Genomic DNA, 13,384 nt, shown 5'->3' with positions numbered 1-13,384 from the left:
ATTCTCCTTGTGCGCATTTCAAGAACTGAAGAAAGACACTAGTATGACATAGTCCTTTAAGTTTAATACACTTTAAAATGGCATCTCTCTATAACACATCAATTAGAGAAGCTACTTGTTCTTATTAAAGATGTATCCTTTGTTTTTGTACTGCTGTTGTCCATATCAGCTAACAGTCTCATGAAGAAAAAAAAGGTTATTATGAGGGCAATCAAAAATATACAGAATGCAGTATAAGGCTACTCGCTTAAACTTAAGTGAGGTCTTCTGTTTTGATTTACATTCAGTAATTCAATGGTTTAATAAGGCAATGACAAAAAAATGTTTTTTACGGACATTTGGGAAATATCCTTTCCTCTCAAGTATGTATGCTTAATATGAAGCTACAACTAGTAGACATTTATGTTCGAACAAAGGCGTTGGAAATTGGGAAAAACAGAAAAAAATCACCCTAGCAGCACCTCAAAATTCACTGAATAATGGACTCCAGAAACTCAATGTACAGCAAAAGATTATGTAATAATGTAAGTGACAATAAAAGTGAACATTTCTTTCATTTTGGTTTTCATACCTAAAGAAACAGTCTGTTGTTTTATGTATTGTTTTAACCTTTGGAATGAGCCAGGCAGGACTTCCTCCTGCTTTAAGCACAGCGAATCAGCTTCTGGTTGTAGCATAGTGTTTAACATACAGATATGAGATTGATATCAATCGTATAAGAGAGAAAGAGTTAATTTCCCAAAATGTAAAAATATTTGTATAAGAAGGCTTTCTGGCTGAATAATGTGTCCAAACTTAATACCAGAACATGTGCCCCTATAGAGCCAAACTGTATGTGACAACATACAATTCATTATTTTCCCTCCATTAAGAACACTGTAAAACAACTCAGCTTAACTTTAGTATAGTTCACTTGAGTATAGTTATGAGTTAATACAAAAGAAGGGTTCTGAGTTGGTTGACAGACCCAACAGCAGGCACTGTGGCTACAATAAGGCATCTCACTCAGCCTTCATTTGGTCCCTGATATCTGAAGGCAGAGTTTCAAACACTGCCTCTTCCACTATTAGGCCACTGCGCTTCAAAGCACGACAGTAACCAAGCTCTTGTGGCAGGTACTCAAAGTGGTTGCCTTTGAGATCCAGACATGTCAGTAGTGCTAGGTAGGAAATTTTGGGTGAAAGTATAGACAGCGAGTTCTTTCCTAGCTTTAGAGTTTTTAGCTTTTTGCAAAAGAAGAGCTCATCTGGTAGATTTTCGATTTTGTTATATGTGACTGAGAAATACTGTAGACTCTGAAGGACTCCAATTTCTGGAGGGATGAATCGGATGTCGTTGTTGGACAGGTCCAGGTGCCGCAGCTTGTTGCACAAGAACAAGTGCGAAGGCAATATCTCGATCTTGTTGTAGCTGAAGTAGAGGCGCTCTAGGCTGCCGAGCTTTTTGATATGCTCAGGGATGTACATGATGCCGTTGTACCAAAGTTTAAGGCAAGTGAGTTTCCTCAGATGCTGGAAACTGATAATCTCCTCTATGGAGCGGATGTTATTCTCTTTCAGATCGAGCTCTTGCAGAATGGTGAGGCTGAAGACTGCGTGTGGGATGCGTTCCAGATCACAACGGACTAGCTCCAGCTCGATCAGATTGGTCATCTTTTTCAGGTTGTTGAGCATTACCAGCTTTGTGCCATCATTGTGTAAGTACAGTCGCTGCAGATGGCTGGAAACATCCACTATGGACTGAGGAATCTTGGTCAAATTACTTTTAAGGGAAAGAGTTTTCAAACCCTTCATCTCCCGCAGCGACTCAAGAACTATATTCTTCGAGGCATCGGGGCTGAGTGATCCAGTAAGAAAGAGCTCCTCTAAGTTGCGCAGGCAATACATCCAGTGTGGAAGTTCCCTGTTATCATCGAACTTCACACGAAGCACTTTCAGGTTTTCTTTGAGGAAGGAGGTAGCTGTTGTGTGCAACTTTAAAGAGCATTGGTAAAGAGACAGCTCCTGTAGGTCTTCCAGCTGAGAGATCGAGGCAGGTACGGTGACATTGTTGATGATCTCAAGCTTGAGTGACTGCAGCTCTGTCAACTCAAAGACAGTGTCAGGTAACCCAGGGAGCATGAACAGCTGAAGTTCCAGTCTGTTGTTGGCATTAGTCTGGAGTCTCTGACGCAGTTTCTCTGCAGTCCATTCATGGTTGAGGTTGAGCTGTTTCAATTTGTTCTCACTGACCTCAGATAAAAAAACTGCAAATCTTTTAGAGTACAGTGGGTCATACTGATCAATCATATGGAGCATGAAAGCAAAGTCGTTCTTCACATCCGGGATGTCATTGATGCCTGTTTCCTGTCGCACATATTCAAAGGAGTATTCCTTCAGTGAGCGGTAAAACAGCCAGTAGGAGGTGTAAAGGCTTGTTAATCCATAGACAGCCACTAAACACAGGTAACAGTAGGAAAGCTTAGAAAACAGATGAGCCATAGTGTGATTACATTCAAACTCTTTGTAGCCTGTCATGTCCTGGATCTCAACTTCACAACGTACTCTGTTCCGCACTTTATTCACCAGAGAACTGTTATAGGCAATGATTAAGAGGAATTTGAACACCTTGACCACTGTCTGACGAACATACATAACATAGAGAATGTCTCCCTCTTCCACGTGCAAACGGAATTTCTTTACCTTTTCAAAAAGAGCCTTAGCTTGTTCACCCTCTTTTTTATCAAGAACACTTGCAGATGGCTTTTCAACAACAATCTTTTCTGGGATAGACCGAAGGGACTGTGTCTTTTCCGAACCTTCTTCTCCAGGAGACACAGTGATGGTGGACCTAGAAGTACTGGTCTTTTTAGTGTCCTTCTCTTCAGGATTTTCTCCGGACACCTCAGACAAAGCTCGCGTGGTCCACGGAGAATCAAAGCACTTGCCAAGCATGGAGATGAAATGCTCTATTTTTGAGCTCGAGCCAGGGAATTTGAACCAGAAGTTACTACACACCATGAACACAACAGTGTGTATGAGAACCAAATAGGGAAAATACTTGGCATACCAGTGAAGAGCCTTCTCATAACACATCTGATTGATGAAACTGTATTGCTGAAGATCCAGATCAGTTTTCAGGCCTCTCATTTCTCTGGGTACAGCTGAAATGTTGGATTGCAGGTGTACCAGTGACTTCAGTTCCACACTTGTGTTATCCGATGGCGACGTTATTCTCTGAGGAAGGCATATGATTTTGTCTTGCATTACCTGAAACAAAATGTGAAAAATAAAATAAAATTACTGAAAAGAAACATTCAGACACTTAGAGGCAACAACCAGTGTTTATGTCACACATGCACTAAGAGAGCTGAATACAGCACAGCCACTCAGACTTGCCTCCAGTAGCTATTTACCATTAGATAGACAGTATTCCCCCATCAACACCTGGACACACTCTTTTTCAACTGGTGGGGGATGGTGCAATAAGGTGATTCTATCCCCAGCTTCTCTAGTTTGCATGTCAAAGTGTCCTGAGGCAAGACACCAAACCCCACATTTTCCCAAATGTACCATCAGTGTATCAAAAAAGAGAAAAAAGTTATGAACCGAACCATGGATTCAGCATAATGTTACAGAGTGTATGGAATGTATGTATGATAGAGCTGTAGTGCTGCATATTGAAGCCCTGTATGAATCTGTGTGCGAGAGAGTGAATGTGTTTTTATTGTAAAATGCTTTGAGTGCTTAAGACTAGGAAAGTGCTCTGTAATTATAGTCCACTTAGTCTATTTAATACAAGATGAGGCATCACAGACCACAATCACATCAAACCACAGCAGACTCCCAATTGCCAGGACGTTTACTTTTACCTCTTTTACTCTGAAACGAGCATATGCAGAGTTCTTAAACACAGGTTAACCCGCTAAAAAAAGGTGACTGACTCCTTTTACATTGTCACAAACATACTGGACACTGAGAAGATCTCTCACATCTTTTTCTTGCTAGGGCTGCATTTTCCATGCAAAATTTTTTATTTACATAACAACACCCATAAGTTATTGCAGAGTTATTTGACCCAGGAATGAATGCTGATTGTATCCATTCCCACTGCAGACAAAAGTCAGATCTTACTGCATGTCAGTGGTTTTTTTGACTTGTGGAAAAGGGGCTTTACATTCCCACCTTGTGTCCATGCTTTCCATAGTTTTTGCACCCCATACTTCATTACAGTGCATATAAACCAGTCTCTGTTTAAACCTGACTGTGAGTAACCTGGTTTACAGACTGCGTGATTCCACAAGTTGACATCAGTAAACAACAAGTGCCTCTGGTGTTTATATGTACTGTAAATAATGACAAACACTTTTTGAGGTGACACAGGTTTGAGTCTGCAAAGCTAATAACAGGAAATTGGCACCTAAATTCAGAAGTGACAGGCATTTTGTGCACTGTGTTTGGCTGCCAGATACTGAGCTCTACCTGCTACACTGTAACATGATCTGACACTGTCGCGATATGTCAATGCAAACAGTACATTTGTGACGAGTGAATGCAAAATAACATTATAACAGCTATAATAAGGGAAATGCTCCAGCACAACACATGGAGGATTAAAATGCGCAGTCAGGTCTGTGGAGATCTGTGAGGAGCTGATCTGCAGAATCTACAAATCATTTCTCCCTCTAACTCTGAACGCAGGGATTATTGTGTCAGGCAATGAAGTAATTATAACATGACATGTTGATAATGCTCTCACTTATAAAGTAAACTTGGCCTCAAAATAAAATGCTCAGTCAATTTACTATCTACCGGATCGAGTCTAAACATTGTAACAAACAGAGCGAGAGACAATGGCAGCTCCTGTCCTGATAAGCTGATAGTATTTCCAGCATTTACACTAAAAAGCCTCACAACAGCCAAAAAACATTCCTATTCCATACAGAGAGAGAAGTCAAGTGCATGGCCATATGAGTTAGGAATCTTGTGTTTACTAAAAGGGGCTGGGTGGGTGAATGTTTCCACTGGTAAACTCCTGATGGGCTGAATGCTCCCTTTGCTGCACAGTCCAGGTTGTAAAAGCAATGTATTAGTGGTTTTGAGCTGGTGCCAGTGCAGAAGGTGGCGCAGCAATGTTCCATAATGGAGTTTTCTCTGGTGTATTCGAGTGCTCCAGAATAATTAATGCATGTATTTTAGAGGAACTCCTTTATCACATAATCATGTTGCAGTTCAGACCCATGTTACATTAGCACGCATTAGCTGCAGCACACTTCTCCTTCACTTACAATGAGGTTACAGTTCTAAAATGGAGACACAAGCAGCACAAGCCATTATAAAAGCAATACATGAGGGTAGAGTAAGAGCTTGAGAAGGGTTTTGAACTTGCAATTGATCTACATAAATAACATGAAGTGTAAAATACATCAGCATGAGAAATTCAAGTGTATACACGTGTAGAGTTTTGTATTGACAGTGTGAATAAAATCTGTGAACGAATGACATTAGTGGTGATGTGACACAAAGACATTGTCATGTGTAGATTTTGCAGATGGAAGACCTCCTCTTTTGTGATTCTGGTGGGTATATAGTTGATGACACTATGTAAAATAATGGTAAACATTTAATTTGCTCCTTTCTTTATTAAGAACCCTGTGCTTGCACTCAAATATACCCTGCTTCTGTTTAGATTTCTTGCACTCTAGCTTCAGCTCTTCTCCTCATGCTCACACTGCTTCATTGAAAACATGAAATGCCTGCTTTCGGATTCTCCTGCTCTGGGATTTTTTGTGCTTTTGTGGATGCTTTTTTGTGTCAAACTTCTCCAACTTTACTTATTATTGAGATATTTAACATGACTTATGCTGTTAGTGCTTATCCCATAAAATACAGGGGGAAAAGAAACAGAGCAGCATCTATCTTGTTTTTTTTTAAGTAAAAAACTAGAGTTCCTTGATTTTGCTGCTTCATGTTGACCAGAGATCTGCTGGATACCTGCTCTATGAAGATGTCATCATTTTTCTTTAAGCACAGGAAGTCATGAAGGGTGGGAATGCACCTGATTTAAGTAATTGCATACGAGTGCAACAATTTCACTACAACTGACATTCTATTGGACAGGGACTTTTGACAGACTTGTCACATAAAATCTTGGTACAGAAGAATACATTTGAGAGCAGAGGAGAAATCTGAGAGGAGACATTTCACCTGCAGAGAAGCAGCGTCAGCACAAGGTGCAGAACCTAAGCTGGAGTGCAGAATTTTGAGGGAAAGCATTCTAAAATCTGAACATGAAATCAATAAGTCCTGCTCTCAAACTGAAAAACCTTCCCACGACGTGGACGAGTTGTAACGTCAGTTTCAAATGTAACTTCAGCAACATACACAGTATGAGCAGATTTTTGTTTCAATAGAGTTTTTGTGTAATCTCACCACTGTTATCACTTATTTACAGACTTTAGTCACACATTCTTGCATCTTTTTTACAAATCCAAATCTTTCCTACACACACTCAAATCTTTTACACGTCTAAAGCCTATGTGAAAATGCCCAAACGTCTCGTGCACTTTTATTTTACAGGTTTTCAAAGCTTGATTTACAACCACAAACTTAAGTGTGTTATTTGTGAGTATCACTTTACAAGCTCAGAGTGATTCTGACCCTAATTTGAGCCTATTCGCTGCAATAGAAACATAATGGTGAGGGTTACTGACCTGAAGGGTGCATCCAAACACACCAATCATGAGCATGATAACAGACAGGTAGTCAGTGAACACATCCCACCATGGCTTCAGGACTCTGAACGCTGGCTGCTGTTCAGAGAACTGTCGGAATTCCATCATAGGAATCATGATGCCTGTTACAAAAGAAGATAAAATTAGACCACATGACCTTCATTCAGTACAATGGTGGGTATATTTTTAGCATTCAGTCCCCCTGAGGAAAAATTGCTCAAATTGGCAAACCCTTCTTTTTTTTTTTTCCAGTGTCATCATCAGGTCACACTTGAGTTTGTTCAGTACTTAATTTACTTCACTTTATGTAATACCTTCACAAACTCAAATCAAGCTAAGTTCTACTTTGGACTAACAAGAAAATGTTACCAATCTATGCTAAATCAAGACAGGGAAAATAGCAGACAAAGCTTCTCAGCATCAGCATGTTTGTGAACATCCAATCAACATTAGCAGAGAGCTGTAGAATCAAGAAAGCTTCAAACATCACTTTTCTGCATGAGTTGAAGAAAAAGGTGGAGCTTCACTACTTGGGCAGTGCAGCATGGGTTGTCTTTCATTGTGTAACAGTGAATTAACAGTGACTCAAAACCAAAACTTTTCCAGAGCAAAATTTCCACTATATTGTGATGTCCACTGTATGTTTCACACCTTTCATTTAAGCCTTTTTCACACATGAACTCTGGAGAGTGTCCTCACAATTGGGCCCAGACTTTTTTCTGAGGTTTTCCTTTCACACATGATCAAGGCAGCAGGAGATTCTCCGCTCACCTGCCTTCACAACAACACAGAAACCTCAGAAATCTATGTAACGTTTTCATTCCACTGTGGGGATCAAGTTTACTGCGAATCAACACCGGCATCGTCCCTTATCACCAAAAGCTCTCTTGACATCCTCATCTGCGTCTTCTACATGTATGGCACCTATTTTTCATCCTGAGATATTTGTATTTAGTTTTTTTTTCTATTTTTGTGACCGTCACATGTTGGAAACGTCATCAACATGCCCACTTGCTCAACTCATCATCTCCCAGGTGAAACATGGTCTTTTTTCCATGACCATTCCATAACCTTAAGTGCGTTATTACTATTATTATGATGACTAATGGTCCTCTTACCTTTATGAAGTGCTTATTTTACCTCATGATCTTTTTCTATATTCTGTACCACAACAGATTCAAACCATGACTGTTCCATAACCCTAACTGAGTGTTCATTATTGTTACCAGGACAATGACATCTGTTATGTCTGTCACTGGTATGCTTCTACAGGCAGGATTGTTGTTACCATGACAATATCCAAGGATAGAGACAAACAATCTATATGGACAATTAATTTGGAAGACTCAAAATGAAAAGATGAGAGAATATAGGGTTAGGGTGTGGATGTGGAAAAACTAATGACTAATTTCCATCATCCTCTGTGGTATTAGCTCAGAGGAAAATGGAGAAACCAAAAGTTTCCTGAACCCGATGAGTCCCTTTCTAGTGGAATGTTAACATTATACAAATCCACATTACCAGTGTATTTATCACAGAGGTGTTTGGACCATTTGGACTTTCATTGTTCATACTCCATGAAGCTTCCTACATGTTTGTAAAGTGGCTTCACACCTGGAAATTGAATCAATTCAACTATTAAAACCCTGTGTTTGTTTACAGCAGCAGCAGTAAAGTGTTCCTGATGCTGCTTCATGCTCACACTGTCTGTGGTCACCTTCAGTAAAATGCATACTCCAGCTGTAGAGATCTGGTTTCCAGTATCCGTCTGGCAGTAGGTTGACTGCAGTGTCATTCAGAATGAACAGAGCTTGCTGGTGAAGATTTTCTCTGAGCACTTGTGAGGGTTGTACAGAAACATACAGTCCATGTGTGTGAAGGTCTGAGCAGGTATAATGAGTAATCTACACTGAGCTACATCCCAAATGAACAGTCTTTTATCATCAGCAGCTCCACAGTGCCAGAGAGACACATGCTGCCAATAGCTGAATGTATCCACACAACATCATTGAATCTGTTGCTAGAAGCAGTGGGGCTATTGCACAAGTCAACGTTTTGATAGTTCAATTAAGTTTTTCACATAGGGATGTTTTTATTGGTTCTCACAGCTCAGTGTCATCACTTCAGGAAGGGCGGAGAGAAAACATTCAGAGGATGTTTACGCTCAACTGTCCACTAATGGTTGACTTTAAAATGACAGTTCAGCCAAACTTTAAAAAAAAGGACATTTTTCCCTCTCAGCTCTATTTGTAAATAGCCTTGTAGATTATCCATCTCTTGGGATTTTGTTTGAAATACAGAGCAGTATCCAAAAACAATATCCGTGTTATGCTGTATCCTTCTCAGACTTCACTGTGAACAGTTTTCAACCGAAGAAATAGTTGCTTTGAAAAACTCAGTATGTATTACAGTGATACAAACTACATTTGATCCTGTACAGTTGCTACTGCATGTAAAATATTGCTCCTCCTTCAATCATACCTATATAATGTTAAAAACAAGCCGAACTACTAAAGCAACAACTAGAGGTGATTGTCCTACACATAGAAGACAAAGTAGTTTTAGCCAATCTGCTTTCTCTGTCAGAGCCTCAGAGGACTGGAACAACTTACGGCAACACATACAAAACTGTACTACCTAGCAGTCCTTCTGCTCCACATAGAGCCTGGTTTATTATACAAAAAGCTGTGAACAGGTGCTCTCTAGTCAATGTATCTGTGCAAAGAGTTCACAACTCACCAGGTCCAATATATATACCATTTTAGTATATATATTGTGATGTCTTGCTATTTGTTTATTGTTGTCATATTGTTTTAAGAGCCGTTGCTCTTACGTATTATGGAATGCAGGCTCTATTTGTGTCTCTATAGTTTTCATTACTTTTATATTGGTTGTATTTTAAATGCTTTTATTCTCATGCCTACCCTGGGACTAAAGATGAAAATTAGCATCTGTGGATAACTCATTACGCATAATTTCAGAAATGTCATTAATATGCACTGTCCCTGACAAATAAAGTAATAAAGAAAGAATTTTGAGGCATTTGAACTGTAAATGAGTATTTCTGAGTATTTCATGTTCTACTTCATACTTCAAGTATAAAAGGGATTTTAGTCTATTAAATGTATTTGACAGCTAAAGTCTCTAATTACTTTGAAGGATCACTCCGTATCTTTGAGTTCCCAAAGGTGTTGCACTGTGGACCATTTTTCTAACAAATATTTCCAGATCCCTCCGTCGCTGTCTGTGTCCTCACAAAGATATATATATATATAAATATATATATATATATATATGTCCTGCTGAATACTCAGAGGTACCGACTGATGAATGGTTCAAAATCTGTGTTTTTGTTTGGGCCATATTTTGCAGCAAAGACTGTGCCAATATCAGTGTCATTACCAAAAAATAGCTAAAATAGACCTTTAAATAGACTTTTCTTTAGGAAAATGTCAAACAACTGGTGTTGCTCTGTGGGTAAGGGGATTGGAACTTCTTACAAAAATGATCAGTAGATGAAGCAATTCAACATGAACCATGTAAAACTGGCCTCAATAGGCTACCACAATAAAATGCCATTTATGTGTTTTTAGAAATAATCTTCTTTCAGTACAACACACTGTACTGTAACACTCTAAAATAAACTATTGTGCCTAATGTGTACTTTCACTTTTGATATTTGAAGTATATTCTGATGTAGGACTTTTACTTTTGATACTTGAAGTATATTTTGATGTAGGACTTTTACTTTCACTTGAGTATTCTTGAACTGTGCTATTGCTATCTGAAAACTTCATTGATTCTGATAATGAAAAGTATTTTTATCAGATTCCACTGATCAGTGCTGTGGGCCACAAAACCTTTAGCACTCAAATAATGAAGGGAACTCACGCGACAAATAGTAGAACATCAGTAGAACGTTCTGTCTTTACAACTGGATCCTGCTTTTCCCATCTAAAAACTCAATGATATCATCGTAAAACCAGATTCTTTCCTGCCACCAAGTGTCCTCTTCTTTCAAATCATGGGGGTATGAATTGTTGTTTTCTTTATCCCAGAAAAGGCCCTTTATATTTAAATACTTTATATTTACATTGAGGGGACCCTCTCTACGGAGGCGGCCATGTTTTTTACATTAGTCTAGACTAGAAAAACTAAACACCTTTTGAGTTTTTATGACAACTGAAGCTACCACAGTTTCTTGTTCATGTTTGGAAGGAGAGGGTGAGGTGAGGGGTGTTCAGCTGCAACATGCAATTTCAACACTAGATACCACTACATTCTACACACTGACCCTTTAAAGGTTAAAGTAGAAATCTCAGCAACTGAAAAAGATTAATCCATTTACATGGCAGCATCGAAATCTTTGAAATTTGATCACAAGCCCTTTGAAATGTTGAATCATAAAGAGTGTATTCATAAGAAAATTAAGTAAATGTCATAGAGCAAAGGGGATAGTATCTGAGGCCCACACTTTTGTACTAGGTGCTAAGGAAAAATCCTGTCTTCCACTGGATGAGTCAGCCATTGACTTGGGCTGACCAGGCCATATCCTCGTCCCTTCCTGACAGGAAATGTGTCTGAATCACAGATATTCATAAACAGACATGCATGGAACACACCCAGTCCCTGAGCAAAACAAAAAGTCCTGTCTCCTCAGGGACGTGGAGGAGAAAAGAGTACCCGCATTGCAGACAGAAAAAAAAACATGTGGTGTGATTTTGATGAGACAGACTTTAGGAGACTTTACAGAGGAGACGCTCCAGAATGAAAAGTGCGAACACAGTCACATCTGCCGTGAAACCATCAATAAGTCGTTCGACCTTAAACACTGAGGAGAAATGAAATGACGCACTGTGCTCATGTGCGCAAACGAAGGGGTATCCACACACGCACGCACAGGCACGCGCACACACACACACACACACACACAGCAGGTAAACTAACGGTGATCTGAGTGGGAACTAGTTGGTGAGTCGCTCCTCCACAGCGTACCGCGCTCTCTGTGGAGGAAGCGGATGGTTATATAAGTGATTTACCTTCTCTTCGGTGAGATCCAGACTTCAGGATCCGAGCGGTTGTCTCTCAAGCGGGGATCTTTGGGATCATGATGTGCGCCGGCCCCCTCCTTCTCTGTCCGCCTGCCTTCCTGTATCCCCGGCCGCGGCCACACGGAGCGGGCATGGAGCTGCTGTCAGCTCCAGGGGCGTGGACTGCTGAGGAAAACATCCGCACACACTCAGCCCGGGGCTGGAGTACTCACATCCTTCATATCAGTAAAAGTACTCGAACAACAATTCGAGAATGCAAAAGGAAAAACTCCTCTAAGTGTCGTGTTCAAACTTGGCTGTCAAAATTAAAATCCCCCTTTCACAAATGACTGAACATAACATGAGTAGATTTCCATCAGTGATGGAATGTTAGTGATTACTGAAGTACTCTACTGTCAGATGTTGAGCTACTACTCGTACATTTTACACCACAACATTTATTTAACAATTTCAGTAAATTCGTTTTTGAAATACAAAGTATTATCCAATTAAATTATGGTGTAGTAATTAGCTGGTTGTGTTTGCTAAGACAAAAATTGGATTTGATCATTGTGAGGATACTACACCAGCTGCAATGTGCACACATAGGCTGTGGTCATCAGTAAATGGTATGGTTTTTGATTTAGGTGTACATTTAGCATTTGAAGGAGATTTTCATTTTACTGAATTAGATTTTTGAAGACTTGCATAAACATAAAAACAGATTAAAGTACTTCTTCCACCACTGGCAGTATTGGAAGAAGTACTCAGATCCTTTACACAAATGCAATACACCAGAGTGTGTAGACTCCATTTTAATTCAATAAATAAAAAAGTAGTCTTGCATCCAAAGTGCTACATAGGTAAACATACAGTACTAGTACATTAAAATGCATCCTGATTAAAGTTTGGAAGATAATAGTGTTTGATATGTAATATTATTATGTTCCAGATACTATTACTTTATTATCATTATTCAGTGAGGCAGGATTTTATATGCAATTGGTTGACATTGAATGTGTTTAATCCCATATACTGTTGCGTGTATGACCTTGAGCAAAACATTCTATTTTATATTTCATAACCTCCGTAGGTTTTTTATTTATCAGAAAAGTATAGTAACCACTGTTGAATAAACTATAACTAAATAGGTTGTGAATCACTGTTTATTTATTAATTGTTTGGAATAAAGTCTAATATTTCCATCCCCTAAATAATATTGATAATAATTTGGGAATTACTGACTCCTCCACTTTTGTCGCCCTCTGCAGGCAGGCTTTAAATCTGTTTTGAGCAATGTCTTCTTTTTTTTTCACAGCTGTTTGGTGCTGACAATAACAAAAACAGCTGTTACAAAGACTGGGTTTACTCGACTTTTTTTAAATAAAATGTTTCCATTTGTAAAAACTCACCACATCACCTCTCAAAAACAGAATCTGTCGAGTTGAGAACAGATGCTGAGCAACAAAATCCAGATCCTAAGCATACACCTGTAAAATATCAAAAGTATATGTGTATTCTTTCGTGTATTCGGCCACCCAGTTGTCGGTTTATTAGATACACTTTGCTGAGACTGATGGACTCTAATACAACACTTCTGCAATATAATTCATACATGTTGATATTAGTTCACAGAGATGTT

The 13,384-nt window shown here is 39.2% G+C and overlaps 1 protein-coding gene across 1 annotated transcript; it reads right to left on the bottom strand.

The window, feature by feature from the left end:
• Positions 1 to 39: 39 nt before the first annotated feature.
• On the bottom strand, positions 40 to 11,932 carry lrrc8c (leucine rich repeat containing 8 VRAC subunit C). Its single transcript, XM_020081256.2, has 3 exons — positions 11,752 to 11,932; positions 6,692 to 6,834; positions 40 to 3,248 (listed from the first exon to the last, which is right to left on the bottom strand). The coding sequence occupies exons 2-3, from the start codon at positions 6,827 to 6,829 to the stop codon at positions 1,002 to 1,004; spliced, it is 2,385 nt and encodes a 794-aa protein (XP_019936815.1). The 5' UTR covers positions 6,830 to 6,834; positions 11,752 to 11,932; the 3' UTR covers positions 40 to 1,001.
• Positions 11,933 to 13,384: the final 1,452 nt, after the last annotated feature.

This window comes from Paralichthys olivaceus, chromosome 3 (assembly GCF_024713975.1).
Source record: "Paralichthys olivaceus isolate ysfri-2021 chromosome 3, ASM2471397v2, whole genome shotgun sequence".
Taxonomy (NCBI): domain Eukaryota; kingdom Metazoa; phylum Chordata; class Actinopteri; order Pleuronectiformes; family Paralichthyidae; genus Paralichthys; species Paralichthys olivaceus.
This window is presented reverse-complemented; position numbering and strand designations above follow the sequence as displayed.

Excerpts from the sequence above, each read along its gene's own strand:
- lrrc8c (XM_020081256.2), bottom strand. The coding sequence starts at position 6,829 with ATGATTCCTATGATGGAATTCCGACAGTTCTCTGAACAGCAGCCAGCG. Across the intron at positions 3,249-6,691 it reads TGTTTGGATGCACCCTTCAG|GTAATGCAAGACAAAATCAT; the intron begins GTCAGTAACCCT and ends ATTTTGTTTCAG.